The sequence below is a fragment of the Populus euphratica genome, unplaced genomic scaffold (genome assembly GCF_000495115.2).
Source record: "Populus euphratica unplaced genomic scaffold, PopEup_1.0 scaffold126.1, whole genome shotgun sequence".
NCBI lineage: Eukaryota > Viridiplantae > Streptophyta > Magnoliopsida > Malpighiales > Salicaceae > Populus > Populus euphratica.
Genome location: NW_011500016.1, coordinates 565942 through 583346, shown reverse-complemented (window position 1 = coordinate 583346; position 17405 = coordinate 565942). Strand labels below are relative to the sequence as shown.

General features: G+C 31.2%; 1 protein-coding gene across 7 annotated transcripts; it reads left to right on the top strand.

Annotated features, from left to right (window-relative positions):
- The first annotated feature begins 732 nt into the window (after window positions 1-732).
- On the top strand, window positions 733-9635 carry DRM2 (domains rearranged methyltransferase 2). 7 transcript variants are annotated; one of them, XM_011049044.1, is made up of 14 exons: window positions 733-867; window positions 2369-2455; window positions 3757-3840; window positions 4054-4097; window positions 4299-4436; window positions 5348-5456; window positions 5576-5622; window positions 5770-5869; window positions 5951-5997; window positions 6744-6857; window positions 7193-7292; window positions 7805-7893; window positions 8026-8748; window positions 8958-9635. In XM_011049044.1, the coding sequence occupies exons 4-14, from the start codon at window positions 4095-4097 to the stop codon at window positions 9390-9392; spliced, it is 1905 nt and encodes a 634-aa protein (XP_011047346.1). In that variant the 5' UTR covers window positions 733-867; window positions 2369-2455; window positions 3757-3840; window positions 4054-4094; the 3' UTR covers window positions 9393-9635. The 7 variants fall into 7 exon arrangements, with proteins under 7 accessions (XP_011047346.1, XP_011047344.1, XP_011047345.1 ...); XM_011049042.1 differs by lacking the exon at window positions 2369-2455; XM_011049043.1 differs by lacking the exon at window positions 2369-2455 and having other exon boundaries at window positions 4039-4097.
- The last annotated feature ends 7770 nt before the right edge of the window (window positions 9636-17405 follow it).

Here is a 17405-nt window from a genome sequence, read left to right as displayed (position 1 = left end):
GGACATTCTCTATTATTGCTACAATTTGAACTTGAAAACGGTCTTTTTGAATCTTGGACTCCCATGAAAGTTTTAGACCTATGTCTTAGCTTTCTATCCATATAAAATACATCTAAATCTAAATTCTACAACTCTAGTTATGATTCAATAAATGAGTGATGTTTTAGTTTGAACTGAACCAATATTTTTTTTTTAAGCTTAACCATCTATTTATTCTTTCAATTTTATTACTTAAACTCATCAATCAATCCTTTCATTTATATGATAAGCCTGCATTTAAGATGAATATTTACTATAAATTAAATGTATCTTATATTATTAGATATGTTATTATAAAACATGCTCTAATTAATGAGTTATTGATACTTTTAAGTATAAAATGATAATATAAAACCTTAATAAAAATATATTTTTAAATACTAATTATAGCTTTTTTTAATGAATAATTAAGAGTACAATAAAAATTAGTTTTTAAAATATTTTTTTATTTAAAAATATATTAAAATAATATATTTTTTATTTTTTTAAATTTATTTTTAATATTAAAATATTAAAATAGTCTAACTTTTAATATCAAACACAATCATAAAAGCTTTTTCTTACCAAACAAGATAGCGCGACTTTTAAGATAAAAAATCTAAAAACCTCGAAAAAATAACTAAAAAAAATAGCATATTTTCTTAATCACCGAATAAGATTATTAGGGTATATAAGGTTATTTTTTCCCCTCACTAATAAATTATATCGCTGCCTTTTGTTCATCCTTTTCTCTGTACGTGCTCTCTCTCTCTCTCTCTCTCTCAACTCTCAACTCTCACCCCCACCGTCTCTCTATCTCGCTCTCGAACTGTTTTCGCATGCGACTCGGTAATTTCTCCACTCTCTCTCCAAAAAGAAAATTACTTATATTTTCTTGGGCAATTCTAATTTTTCTCCCACAGTCAAGAAACGATTTTTTTATTTAACGTAAGAATTGAAGTTCAATATAAAATCGTAAAATGTTCATTCAAGGGAGCAAAACATTCTTTTCGATCTCATTATATTTAATTTAACAGTGATTGTTCCTTCTTGGTTAGGTTTACTTTTGTGTAAATGGAGAATACGGGGTATAAACAGCTATCCTTGTGTTTTCTTTATAGGTTATAAAGAGTTACCGGTTTAGTTATGATTACCTGTCGAATTTTTAAGGGTTATAGCTCTTGTGCCCCAGATTTTGTTATAACATTGTTAGTCCAGAATGTGGGTCTTATGTCTTTTGCTTGTATGTTTTTGGTTGGCCTATTTTTAAATATGTTCATCGAAGTCTCTTTGGTGATGGTATTTGTGTTATTCAGAGATATGGCAATGTTAAGGCATTTAAAATCATGGAATGTTTATGGTTTTATAATTGGTGATGACTTTAGAGATATGGCAATGTTAAGACATTTATAATCATGGAATGATTAGGGTTTTATAATTGGTGATTACTTTAGAGATATGGCAATGCTAAGGCATTTATAATCATTAAATGACTAGGGTTTTATTGCAAGAATTCATTGAGTTGGCCTATCTTCGGACCTGTTTCGCATGTAGAAAAAATCTTACTCCAATGGTTGTTGCCAGCGCTATATAACAAATTTCTGTTAGATTTTTGTTGATGTCATATGTAAGATTGAAACTTTAAGGTGGTTTTTGGTTCACAGAACTTTGACTTTCTCATCTGGGATCACTCTCCAGGGAATGTGGTGCCATGGAAAGAGATCCCTAGAAATATAAAACCTTTATGTTTTATTGGCAGTTCCTAAGTATTACTTTTGGTTGGAAATCATATAGTTAGTATAGATTACCATCATATCCTTGTTATAATGATCCTTGGAATACCACTTTCCTGATTCACTTTCTCCTACGATTCCATGAACCAAGCACCACTTAAACTGAGTCATACAGGACAGGTCCGAGTTTCTGTCCAGCAAGTATTTTACATGTGCTTCCTCTCATAAAATCTTATTTCATTGTTTAACATAACTCTAAAGTGATTGTGTCCTTATTTTGAATTCATTCATTGATAACCATGAAGCTGATATTAATATCTCATAGTAGTATTCTAAATACTAATGTGATTTCAGAGGCTAACTGGGGAATATTTTGTTTGGCTTGGCAAGAACTTGAAAGCATAGTAATAACATGAAAGCTATTTACATTTATTCATGTGAAGTATGTTTAGTTATTGCATTTGCATGTCGAGTGTTTAGATATTGGAATGTTATGCTACTTGTAATCACAGAGATGGTTAGGGTTTTACAGGAAAAAAAAAATCACTGAGTGCTTTCTTTGGATCATTCTTATTCTAATGATTGTGGCCAATGTCATATACTGAGTTTCTTGTTAGATTTTTGTGGACAACATACCAAAGATGGAAACTTTAAACAAAGTGTAGCAGGACAGATTTGAGTTTCTTACCAGCGAGTGTTTTATGGTGATTGCTGCTTTCTTTTGTAAAATCTTGTTTTCATGCCACTATTCATCAATGGTTGATAGTGCTTTAAAGTGCTTACATCGCTTCTTTTGCATTCATTCATCACCAACCATGTAGGTTAGTTTAATGACTTGAAGTCCCGTACTGTATTCTGAAATCACCGGAGCATATAAATGACATATGATAGACCAATGGGGGAGGTGTTAGATTCCTTGATGATGACATGCCTAGGTGGAACCAGGAAACTGGTTGAATCTAGAAAGTTATGAGTTTATGCTCATTAACCATATTTTGGTGTTATAGGGCCTGGAAAAATCAGGGATTTTAGGGTTTAAATAAAAGAAAATGCATTTATGGTTTGTGAATTGAACTAGGGACAAATGTATGGATGTTTGGGGGATTAATCAGAATGCTGGAACAGTCAGTTGAATTCTGGGACAGCAACTAAGGGTTGAAGATATGAAGAAGGGTGTCTGAGAATCATAGAGAGAAGAAAACCCAAACAATTACGCTTTACTTAGGACTTACATCTGAGATGGATTCCAAACATAATTGCTGAAATAACGCATTCTAGTTGATTGAAGGCTGTATAACATATTGATTTTCTAGTATTCCTAGTGCAATAGTGTCTTACATTCCTGCACAAGTAAACACTACTATTCTTATTCAGTGTGTGTTTTATGTGGTGCAAGGTGCTTTTCAATTGAAAATGCATCAAAATGAATTTTGTTCAGATTTTTATTTTTGATATAAGCACATCAAAACCATTGAAAAGCATTGATTTGGTTTTTTTAGGTGAAAACAAATTTGAAAAGCAGGTTCAACCACAAAAACAAACACCCCCTTAGAACATGGAAAGAAACTAAACGACTAGCCATTTATCCAAGGACTACCAAAAGATACAAGAACTATAAATTTCCAGCAAATCTAGAAATCATGGAAATACCCTGTAAATCTGGAATTACAAATTACCTTTGAGTTGTAGTCATTTGCATAACTGAATAAAAAATAAAAAAATTCTACTCTCTGGTTTGGCTACATGATGTAGTTTGGCCTATTTTTTCTTTTGCCCTTAGTTGTTTGCGCAATAGTTATTATTAATGGGTGTTGTTAATTCTTCGTTGGCGATCATACTTTGAATTCCTCAGTGCAAGTTTTAGGGTTCTTCAAATCTAGCTATGGCCTTTGATATATATTATCATTGCTTTGTTATTTATGTTTTGCTTGGTCCCTTGAATGGTATAAAGGTACAAATCTTGTACTTTCAATCTTAAGGTTGTGTGTTTGATTCTTGGAAGCAGGCACTTCATGCAAAAACTGCTGAATGGTAGGACAATCTATAGATTCTCCTTTCCAGAATTCCACTTTGGTGGGACTATAATTTGGTAATGGCTTTTAGTAGTTATGCTTTGGATTAGGTATTTGACTCCTGTTTTAGTGCTCCTTCACTCACATAAAAGTGGGAGCCACCATAATAACCTATCCATGGGTCCCTCTTTTATACGAGTAAGGGAGCAATACAATGTGAGTATGTTATGATTTCTCTTGCATTAATGGTTTGCATTTGTTTGTAACTTTCGCAGTTATTTCTTTTACAGCTTAAAATCTTTGAATTGGGCCCAACTGTAGCTGTCAAAAAATGGTACCTTTTCTTTCCACATTCTATTTTTCATGTTAATTTGTTTTATATTTTTCCTTTTCCTTGCGTTGCTGATAATTTGTATTTCTTGACAACCCTTGTGTGTTTGACAAACGAATTTAAAAGTACAATAAATGTTTTCATACCTAATCAAGTTTCATGTATGTTGGTTTTGTTCATGTATTTGTTTATACATTTGTGCAGGATGGTGATTCTTTATGTGGAGATAAAGATGATTTCGACTGGGATAGTGAAGATGAAAAGGAAATTGAGAATTTTGCTTCATCTTCGTCATCAAGTCTGAGACTTCCTCAAGTGGAAACTAGGTCAAGCTCAGCGGAGGTGAGCAGTTTTTATTTTTTGTTGGGATTTTTATTGTCATTTTTTGTTTTTTGTGAGTCAAATGGGAAAATTACAATGAAGTTATTGCAATATAGTGAATTTTATTGTTGATTTCGAAAAATTGGTGCCATCTGGGTAACAATATGTTTTTTTTGCCATTGAAGAATTATTTGATGAGGCCACTGTTTCATTTATTGAATGTTCTTATGGATTGAATCTTGCTGGGATTAATTGTATAGGTGGTCCATGTACCCTTGACATTCTTTTAATGTGGCCTGCCTGTCTTCTCTTCTTATTTAATTGGGCCCTCTAGTCAAGAAAATTTCTTAATGTGGTCCCTTTGTCCAATTTCCATCCTATTTACCTTAATTCTTGACAAGTGTTCACTTTTATGACATGTTATTAAGAATTTTAGGTAAATTGGGAGGGCCCATATTCAAAAAATTTCTAGAGTAGAGGGACCACTTTCAGAAATTTTCTAGAGTTGAGGGACCAACTAAATAAAAATGGAGTAGTGGAGCCACATTAAGAAAATGTACAGTGACCAGATGTAAGATTAATCATTAGCTGAATACTGGTTGAATGTTTAATGCTGCTTACATTTTTCATTTGCATGTATGGATTTCACACTCATGCATGTTATAAGGAGATATAATCTGTCTTGTTTGACATATATCTTAGAAAATCTCAATTCCTACAAATTTCTTTTTGTGTGGAGGAATATGCTCTCTAAAAGTCAAGCACCCGCTTTTTTATATATCTAGTTAGCCTCTAAGTTGTGCAATGATGTTACATGGAAATTGCTTGTGGTTTTGAGGAACATTTGTATTTGTGTATGATTTTATTTGGTTTATATAGACAATGTAGGCACTCACTGCATAACTAACCTGTAATTCCTTTGTTGCCTCAAGGCAAGCTCATCTGTAGGTTCATCTTCTGGTTCCAAAATGATCAATCATTTTGTAAAAATGGGGTTTCCTGAGAAAATGGTTGCCGAAGCAATTCAGGAAAACTGTAAAGGTTCTCTGCTGTTTCAATCTGAAATAAATATGCATGTTAGTATTATGTGTACATCTACATGTATACACACTTCTTTCCATCAAAGGCTTCTTTGTAATTCTGGCTAGTTACTTATTCAGGAGAGGAAGATGAAGATTCAATACTTGAAACACTTCTTAAGTACTCGGTGACGCTCATCTTGAATCCTCAAAATTTCTTATCATTTATTTTAAATATATGCTGATTGTGAGTAGATCAGAAGCGGGCAGTTATTGCAGGCTGACACAATTTTTTTTGTTGATACTGACAATTGATTTCCATTTTCCTCTTGAAGACAAGTTCATCTGCAAGCTCTTCTGGCTCCAAATTATTTGATCGTTTTGTAGGGATGGGGTTTGCAGAGAAAATGGTTGCCAAAGCAATTCAGGAAAATGGTAAAGTTTTTTTGACTTGCTTTGTCTACCCTTCAAATTTACCATTAAAAATCCAACAATATCTCTTTGCTATATTTTCAGGAGAGGGAGATGCAGATTCAGTTTTGGAAACTCTCCTCACATACGCAGTAAGATACTTTCAACCTATTCCAATAGCCAATTACCATGTTTACTCCACTTCAATTTTGTATGGTTGTGGAGATGACCCTGGCATTCACTTTACAATTGTCTTGTTGATTAGTTAAACTACAATGTCATGTTCCCAATATCTAGCACAAGCAAATCACAAGGGTTTTTCTTTCCCTGGACTCCAGAAATCACATTGTCACAAGGTGTATGTTATTAATTGTGTAGGCTATAGCTATATTAAAAATCAGTGGCTTTCAGCTATTTCTATTAGGATTTATTCAATGCTAACTATCTACTTTAAGAATCCCATGTGGCTGCCCTGTCAGTATATCAAAGCAGTGCTGTCTTAGGCATCCAGCTAGTATCCTTTACATATAATGAGCATAGCAGTAATGGAATTATAAATATGTCAAGTTCACACGTATCTCAAACTTGTGAGGAAGTGGTCTTATTAATGCGATTTGCTATTAGACCAATTGCACGAACTTGATGGTAAGTGGTCTTATTAATGCGATTTGCTATTAGACCAATTACACGAACTTGATGGTCTCAATCATTGGTCTGTCACTCTCTATGTGAGAGATATCACTAAGCAAATCTATGAACTATATGTGTTGATCACTCGAATCAACCCTGCCTCTTTTTGGCTGCTACCCTCAGGATCACTCGAATCAGCCCTTCCTCTTTTTGGCTGCTACCCTCAGTCATTTTGATCTTTGAATTTTTGGTTATCTATTTCATGCAGGCCATTGGAAAATCTCCTCAAGAACAGCCCAACAATGATTCTGATCATTGCTCCTCAGGACATGAAGGGAGCTTTCTGGATGATTTTTCAGATGTAGATAGTGCTGATGATGAGGTAGCTAATCTCTTTGGCTATGTAGAGTACTTTATTGATTATGATTTATGGTTTTGATTTTTATGCTATGTGATATCATTTCCTAGCACTGTTTGTGTCTTTGCTGCAGAGACACGTGCAATCCGCAATTTCTGAAGTTCTTTGGCAGCAGATACATGCCTCTGTATATATAATAGAATATTGAAATCTTGGTTATTGAAATTGTATGCTTGCATGCCCTTATGGAAACACATACACGACTGTGTACAAGTTTCTTTCAGGCTTATGAATAAATATTGTATTTTCTTTTTCTGTCAGACTTGTACTAGTTTGTGTTCTGATTGATTTATCTGCAGGTAATTACAAAGACTCTTTCTGACGAGGATAATAAATTAGCCTTTTTAAGAAGGATGGGTTACAAAGAGGCAGATGCTTCAATAGCCATAACTAGATGTGGTATGCTCTGTAAATTGTAGCAAATTTGTAATGGTTTGGCATGGTTCGCTGCATGACATATGGAAGTAATTGCTTTCACTTCAAATCTTTTTGTCAATGATAATGTTATGCTCCATGAAGAGCTTGCTGCATGACATATCGAAGTAATTGCTTTTGCTTCAAATCTTATTGTCAATGATAATTTTATGCTTCATGAAGAGCCACACTATGATCCTACATGCAGATTTTTCATATCTACCTTGCTTATCCACTTTTTTTGTTTTTAATGTTATTTGATGCATTGGGTGGACAAAGTTTGAGATTCTGTGGTCTACATCTAAGGATCTGATATTTTGTTTTCAGTGTCAACTCAATCTTTTTTTTTGGTTTGATCAGCACTTGTTGATGAGAGTATATGCATGCTGCTTCTGTTTCTAGTTTTCTGCTATGGAACTTTTGGAGCACAGATGAATTTTTGTCATGTTTTAATATAGCTGGGCCTAGTTGATGTGTGCCTCCATCATATGTTGTAGGAACGGAAGCCACAATTTCAGAGCTGGCAGATTTCATTTGTGCTGCTCAAATTGCAAAGGCAGAGGATGCTTTCTTTGCTGAAGATGAGGTAGTTTTATGTATTTTTCTGACATGCATTTGTGGTTCATAAAAAACATCTAACATGCATTTTGTGTTAATTTTTATAACACTATGTTTACAAGGTCCATAATATCTCATTTTTTACCTCTTATTTTTTCAGAAAAAGCCTAAGCATTTGGACAAACAGAAGAAGAGGAGTTTTTTGGAGTCTGACATGTCGGAAAAGAAAAGGCAGAAGGGGTTGGAGAATGGAGATGATGAGGGAGTTCGGCTCCCAAATCCAATGGTTGGGTTTGGGGTGCCTACAGAACCAGGAATTGTTACTCGCAGAACACTTTCAGAGGCTGCCATTGGGCCCCCCTTCTTTTATTATGAAAATGTAGCACTGGCTCCAAAAGGGGTTTGGCAGACCATTTCAAGGTTTTTGTACGATGTGGAGCCAGAATTTGTGGATTCCAAGCACTTTTGTGCTGCTGCCAGAAAAAGGGGGTACGTTCACAATCTTCCCATTCATAACAGATTTCCTCTTCTTCCGCTTCCTCCACACACAATACATGAAGCTCTACCCTTAACAAGGAAATGGTGGCCTGCATGGGATGAGAGAACAAAACTGAATTGCTTACAGACTTGCATTGCTAGTGCAAAGCTGACAGAGAGGATACGGAAGGCCCTCGAAGCCTATGAAGGGGAGCCCCCTTTGCATGTCCAGAAGTTTATATTGGATGAATGCCGGAAATGGAACCTGGTTTGGGTTGGAAGGAATAAGGTTGCTCCTCTTGAGGCTGATGAAGTTGAAATGCTTTTGGGATTTCCAAGGAACCACACCAGGGGAGGTGGTATAAGTAGGACTGACAGATACAAGTCACTAGGTAACTCATTCCAGGTGAGTTTCATGGCATTAATTGCATAATCCATGGTTGTGCATCAAATCATTTCTGACCTGTGATTCAATATTTGCATGAATTAATATTCTGTCACTAATTTCCTTCAGAAAGCTCGTGTTTTTTCCTTTATATATTTCCTAAAATTTCATATTAACTTTGCTTTTCTAGCTTTATTTCGCATTTTGCGCTCATGTTTTTACTCTTTCAGGTTGATACTGTTGCTTATCATCTGTCAAGCTTGAAAGACCTGTTCCCAGGAGGGATCAATGTTCTGTCTCTTTTCTCTGGAATTGGTGGTGCTGAAGTAGCTCTTCATCGGCTTGGTATTCGTTTGAAGAATGTGGTGTCAGTTGAGATCTCAAATGTGAATAGGAGTATCATGAGTTGCTGGTGGGAGCAAACAAATCAGACTGGGAATTTGATCCACATTGAAGATGTGCAACACCTCACTGCTGATAGGTTGGAGCAGTTGATGAACATGTATGGCAGTTTTGATCTTGTTGTGGGGGGGAGTCCATGCAATAATCTGGCAGGTAGCAATCGCCATCACCGTGATGGACTTGAGGGCAAAGAATCTTCCCTCTTCTTTGATTACTGTCGTATCCTAGATGTGGTTAAGAATTTAACATCTAGATACAGTTGAATTTAGCTATTTTTTCAGAATTTTTTTCCCATTTCCATTTTTATGCCAGTTTAATAAATGATAGACCGCCTAACAATTTGTCAAAATTTATATGCTTACAATGAGAAGAATATTAAAATTAGGAGGTTAAAGATGTTCAGTTGCCGGAATTCCTCATGCTGAGATTAATGTATCAGTCTTGATGGAAGGTTGCTCTTTTATCTCGAGGATAATGGTTGCTGGTAACTTAGACCTATTTTAGTTGACTAGATCATGATTTCCAAATCAATATTCCTGTGCTATTTTGGCCTTCTGAACACTTTGCAGATGAGTCGCTGTACGCAGTCAGCACTTGTTCTCTGGTGGAAAACTTTATCTTTAATGATTATGGTGGAATTAGACGTTTCACGGCCACGTGCTGTGCTGCGCGTCGGAGTAAGATTTTTCATCATTTTTTTTTTTGAACTTGAAAAATAATTGTCTGGGCTGGGAGAATTTTTACTAGTGCTGTTAAATTTGAATGGTCGACATTATTGTTTTTTAAATCTTTTATTATCAAATTATATGATAATATAATATTTTTAAATATTTTTTGAAAAATTGATTTCTTGCGGGTGCCTGGGTGTCTGGGTGTATTTAGGCCATGATATCATTTAATAAATATGGAATTATATGGAAACCTTTTGAACCCCTAACCTAATATTAAAAAATAAAAAGTAAAAAGAGATAGGATTTTGTGGATTATCAAAGAGATTATATGTGTCAAAATGAAGCTTATCCTAGAAAAGAAGGGTCATTAAGAAATTTGAAGTTTACCAAAAATAAAAAAAGTCATTGATAAATTTAAGAAATAGCCTAAATTTTAAATTTTGATTATCATGGTGATGATTGGAAGACTAGAAAGATAAGTTTTTCGGATTGACAATCTATTTTTCAATTCATTTTGATTAAATAATAATTTAATAAACACGATAAAAATATTTCTAAATCACATGTCAACTCCGAAACATTTTAAAATCATCAAAAAAATGAAAACTTAATGAAAAAAATTTAAATTGAACGTAATCTTCTTTTTCTCATGCGAATTACTTGAATTACTCCCCTCTAATAAAACTTGTTAACACTAAAAACTACGAATTTCATATTTAAAAAGTGGACAAATCAACTATTTTTTTTATCTTTGCTCTATTTAAATAAATTTCTGCTCTTTCAAACTTAGGATTTAAAATGTTAAGAAAATGAACTTTGAGATCATTATTAATATTGCAAAAAATGTAGGGACTACGAAAATAAGAAAAAGGAAAGTATTATGGTGAAAAAGAAACTTCATGTCAAATTTTAGATTAGACATTAGGTTTCTTCTTATTTTACACTTTGATCCCATTTATTTCAATTTTGTCCATCCTTAACAATTTTTTTAGTAATTGAATTGGGCATGGAAAGCTACAACTGATAAAAGTTTAGGATGAAAAAAAAAATTCAACTATTATAGTGAACTCCCTATGCATTTAATATATTTAGTAATTTGTAAATAAAGATGAAAATTTTATTTGAATTCAATGAATACTAACTTGAATATGCCCAAATGGGTCGAAAATCTAATATATAGTTTGGATTTGAGTAAAACTTGTTATGATAAAGTTAGGTTTTGAATTAGATATATAAATTACTCTACCTGATTCAAAACTTTACCTGAATTTAATTATATTATTAAAGTTTGAAAGAATTACATTTATGTAAAGGGTATATAAAAAGTTTACAGTTTCTTTCAAAAAAATTTCGCTTCTTCAATCATTTGTCTTTTACTCTTCTTTTTTTGTCAACCATTTTGAAATCAATTCCACAGTCACTTTTATCTTAATTGCCAACTTTACCTCTCTTTTTTTCTTGTTTTGGAATTAAATACTAGAACTTGTAGTCTAGAAGCTAGGGTTTATGAGTTTCTTTTTTTTCTTCTTTTATTTTGTTTTTTGTTTATATAAAAAGTAAACATAGAATAATGACTATTCACAACAAAATAAAGAAAGAAAAACTAAAATGCAATCTAGTACACAATGGAATTATTTGTATTGTAAATGTCTTAATTATCCAAGAGAATTAAAAAAACAACTACCCAACCAACTAGGATTTCCAAACCATCAAGGAATCACTAAAGAGTATTTGATGTTGAATACTTAATATCTCATTTCTCTAAACTAATGATATAAATGCTTAGTTAATTATATTACTAATAAAGTATAAAGCTGAAACTTAGCCTAAATAATAGTTCATTGAAAAAAAAAAGGTATGAAGAATACATTGTTTTCTTTTTCACAATAGTAAGGCCTAGCCTTACAAGGAAAGTACTACAAGAGAAATTTGCACTAGAAGCAGAAAATTAAAGCAGGCTAGAAGATTGAATTCAATACTTTAAATCTCTCATTCTCATTATCTCTATTTAGTTAAAAAACCAAAGCGATAATTTTTAGTTATGTATTTCAGTAAGTAAAATGCTTACTATAATATAAAAACAATAACATTGTAAAAACTTTAGTATTTATCCTGATAAATACTAATATATTGAAAAAGAAGAAGGAAAGGCTGACATGTTGAAAAGACCAAATGCTTCCAAGATTTACTGAAAACATTACATCTATGTCAAATTAGCTCAATATCTATAGTTATTTATAAAGATGTATCAAGATCACATGAAAATGTTACAAGATGTCTGATTCTAGGATATCATACTACTAGATAATTGTTCCATATTATGCTCTTGATCAAACTAATTTTTTAGTGTAAAAAAAATGATTAGGTATTGTTAACATGTTTTAAAAAGTAAATTGAAATAAATTATAAAATTTAATTTTTGATTAACACAATGTTAAAAAGATCAATAAAAAAATTAATAGACTTTAAAAAAAACACTAAAAAAACAAAATCAAATGGAGTATCAACCTAGAATCGAGATATTTTTTGAAACAACGGTAACTCTATAGAAATAAAATTAAAATAAATTATGAAATTCAATTCACAATAAACGAATATTGAAGGGTGAAAAAAATCAATGGAAAACAGAAAAAATTAAAGGTTTTTTTTTTTAAAAAAAGAACACTTACAAACAATAAAATTGATTTTTTTAAAAAAAATTTGGCATCAACTTGATGTCAGAATTTTTTTTGAGATCGTGATAACTCCATAAAAAGCAAATTGAAACAAATTATCAATCTTAATTCTCAATCAATGCAATGTTAAAGGATGCAAATAAAATAAAAAATGTTGGACCTTAAAAGACAAAACATCTAAAAAAAATAAAATTAAATGCTTTTTCACAAAATAGAGGATCAACTTAATATCAGGATATTTTGTTAAGATTATGATATCCTCATAGAAAGTAAATTAAAACAAATTATGAAGTTCATTTCTCAATTGATATTTGTTTCCGCAAAATTGAGCATCAATCCAGTGTCAGGACCTTTTTCTGAGACCTTAATAACCTTATATAAAGTAAACTAAAACTATGAGACCTTAATAACCTTCTATAAAGTAAACTAAAACAAATTATATAGCTTAATTTACAAATTAAACCTTGTAGGGGTTGAACTAACACAACCTGGTTGAATTGACGAGTCCACAATCAATTTGAATTATTGGTAAAAATATGATTTGATTAACAAAAAAAATTTAAGAGCACATCTTTTTTTTTAAAAAAAAAAACATTGAAACAATGATATAATGATATATTGGATGTTAATTTTTTGATATTAAGATGATAATATATTAGATCAACCATAGTCAATCCCGGTTGATTTTCTGAACTTGTGAACTAGTTTATGAGACTAGGATAACCTAATATAAAATAAATTAAAAAAACAAAATATAAAGCTTAATTTCAAAGCATCCAAATGTTTAACAGTGAAACTGAAAAAAAAAATTAATAAAAAAAGGATAAAAAATTATTTGAGTCAACCCAAGTTAACTTGAAAAATCCACGATTCGAGTTATAAAACTAAGATAATGCAATAGAAAGTAAATCAAAAAAATTAAGAAGCCTAATTTCAAAGCAACCCTATGTTTAAGGATGATATTGAAAAATAAATCAATAAAAGAAGGGATAAAAAAAATAACTTGAGCTAACCTAAGCTGACCTTATAGACCTGTGAATCGAGTTATGAGATAGAGATAATCATATAAAAATAAATTAGAAAAATTATGAACCCCAATCCTCAACAATCCTATATTGAAAGATGAAAATAAAATTAAAAAAATAAAGTATTTTTCTAGTAAATAGTGCTTTATAAGAAGGTGAATAATAAATTCACCACCTCTCTTATTTTATTTTAATTAATGGCTTTTGCTCCATTGTGGGACGAACAAAAAAATTGAATGTTAAAAAACAAATATTTAGGCATTGATCATATGTTTTCTAGATTAAAAAATTAATTACAAAGAAAAAAAATTTGATGTATAGGTTTAATAAAATAAATTGAAGATTATATGCACCTATAATTGTTGAAAAGAGTTGTTGGCACTAACTAAAGAGTAAGTAATAAATTTGTGAAAGAAATACATGTTAAGATATCCGATCTTTGTAGGGTGGTGGCTAGAAAATTGAGACAAAGCTCTTCTAATCAAAAGTCATTTTCTAAGCTATATGAACCTAAAAACACCAAAGAAGCACCTTTAGAATGTCAACAAATCAATTCCTCAACCTAAAATGGTTCACAAAACTAAATTGAAAAAGATTTTTTGTTCTCAACACTTATCTATCCTTTCTAGCAATATGAAGATGAAAAAACATCTAAATAAATCTTACCTCATCTAATTAAACCTGTTGACACCTAGGATAGGTTTTTTGTTATTATAATATAGATAACCAATGACATTCTTTATCCTCCCTTGTTTCTCAATGATCTTTAGTCAGAGATCTAAACATGAACAAAATAAAGTTTTAGACCAAAATGTATAATTTTCAAAGTAAATAGATCAAAATAGAATTTGAGAAAAAACTCAAGGCATCCTACCCTAAAAAAGGGATGAATGAATAATGATGGGTATATATATATAATGATCACACACACACACATACCCATTTTTCATCCACTTTCAATTCTACTCCTTTTATTTTCATTTTTGTAAACAATAAAATCAAATCCTTTTCTTGTAAAGTCGAGCATCAATCTAATATTGGATTTTTTTAGCTTATGATAACTTAGTAGGAAGCACAGGGAAATAAAATATCAAGCTCAACTGTATGTGAATGGATGAAATTGAAAGTAAAAAGTTAGATAACCAGAGTAGAAAAAAATTAAAGAAAAAAAAAGGAGAATTTCTGTTACAATCCACAATTAACTACCTATGCTCTATTGTGGGTGTCTTAACCCATTATGGCCTTGTCACAAAAAAAGAAATAAAAAACAATGTTTCCAGATCAAAAAAGATATTCCGGCAAAAATAATTTTTTTCAAGGGAAAAACAGAGCTCTCAAAATTGAATTTTCTATCAAACATGGGCCAAAACCATCATTTTACGATTAAAACCAAGTTTTTTGCATAAAAATTGGTCAAAATTAGATTATTGAGGTCAAATATGTCATTTTACAATGAAAATTAGGTGTCTCATTAAAATTAAACAATTTTATCATTTTATGATCAAAACCAAGTTTACCATGTCAAAATTGATTTATCGATGTCAAACTTATCTTTTTACAGTCATATCAAGTTTCCCATCAAAATGACCTAAAACCATTTTTTTATTTATATTTTTTTAATATATATAACACAATGCATCTTTAACTCATGTAACAAGCTTTCGATTAATAACTCCCAGACCAGTTGGTTTGAGGGCATTAGATGTTGAGACACCCTTACGAGCTTAGTAACTCGGGTTGCAGATACTAATACATAGTTAATGCAATGTTTGATTTCATTAAGTTTTTTTCCTCAACCTATATAACAAGCTAATTAATACTTAAAAATGCATTTTTATCAAGGTTTTATATTATCATTTTGCATTTGAAGTATCAATAACTCCTTAACTAAAGCATGTTTTATAATAACATATGTAATAATATAAGATACCTTTAATTTATGGTAAATGTTCATTTTAAATGCAGGCCTATCACATAAATGAAAGGATTGATTGATGAGTTTAAGAATTGAAATTGAAAGAAAAAAGACATGACCAAACTTAGAAAAGATTAATGTTTGGACTTAACCAGCATTTCTTTTCTAAACTTCACCTTCTCTTTGTCCTTTCAATTTCAATACTTCAACTTATTAATCAATCCTTTTATTTATGTGATAGGTCTATATTTAGGATAAATATTTACCATAAATTAAAGGTATGTTATGGTATTAGACTTGTTATTATAAAACATGCTTTAGTTAAGGAGTTATTGATACTTCAAGTGCAAAATGATGATATAAAACCTTGATAAAAATACACTTTTAAGTACTAATCACTTACCCATACCAAACACAACCTAAACAAATCACAACTATAGATTCAATTTAAAACCATTGAGACATGGATTGCTAGATCAAATCAGAAAATATTTGAACCATCAAACTAAACAAGCTCATAAACATACTATGACTCACACCATACCTTAGCTTAGCACATGTCTCTTTTTTTTCTTTCTCACTAATAATGAAACAAAACACCATTTCTCTATTGTCCAACCATTATTCTCCTCATAACCACTTGAGAAAGAAACACCATCCCTTCCCAATCAAAACTTGTGGTGTCCCGATCACTAATTCCACCATTAGTAGCAAAAAAATCCAAAAAATTGAAGGGTATAACCAAACTTTGTCAACACTGATTTCCTTTATTGGTTGGCTTTGAGATATATAACCATCATCAGTAGAAGAACAAGACCGAAGGCTTTTTATTGGACTAGTTAACACACCACCATCTTGTGGTTCATTATTGATCAACCACTTGAAAATATATTTTTTTTCTTATTGTATTTTCATATATGCAATTTCTTTTATATGATAATGTGTTACATACTAGACACATATGCACACACATGTAAATAAAAACCCTAAAGGAATGGTTAGCTGATAATGGTGATATTTTATGTGTAGTCCAAGTCTGATTCCACCAAGTTTGGCATTTATTAGCTAGAATTCCATGATTTATGTTTGATAATTGGAATCTTATTTGATTATATCAAAGATAAAATCCACAAAAGCACATGAGAAATGGAGTTGAGTCATAACTAGCAAGAACATATCGATTCAAAAGTTAATTTCTAATGTAAAAATAAAAGTCTTTGTAGATATTATAAGTTTTAATCAATTTCAATGAAAACTAAAGACTTGCTTGTTTGGGCCATACCTAACTTGGGTTTTAAACTATATCAGGTTGAAGTCAATTTTATATGACCTGATTGACTAAACAAGTCAAAGTACGACTCATTTAACTAAGCAAAACCTAATTTTACTTAATATTTTTCTTTAAGGCAACAACGTTGTAACATTAATTCTTAAATACTGAAATGATAATGTTTTTGGATCAACTCAAGTTAACTCGTCAAGTACATGACCTAATTGAGTTTAACTTTTTTTTTTAAAATCATTTATTTATTCAATTACACAATAATAAAAATAGGTATACATAAGTAATCAAATGAATTTTTATTAAAAAAACATTATAAAAAGTTGTATAAAAAAACACTTGCAAGTATAAAAAATAAAGGCTATGATTTTAATAAAAAAAAAACTTTTATGGCTCTAAATGAGCTAGCATGCTTGGCCCAAAAAGCAGGAGGCCATGTTTCTTAGCTCTAAATGAGCTAGCATGGCCCAAAAAGCAGGAGGCCATGTTTCTTTCTTCTTTTTTTGTATGTTAAAGGCAAGACAACATGTTGTTCAATCTTTTGTTTTTTTATATTTACTTTAAAGAAACAGACGATATGTCATCTCTATTATAAGTGGTAAATAAATTGAGTTATGAGGTTTTCAATCCGAAAACTCATTTTCCAATCTATTTTAACAAAAAAGAAACCCACATTTATATATTAATAAACTAATTTCTCAACCTAAA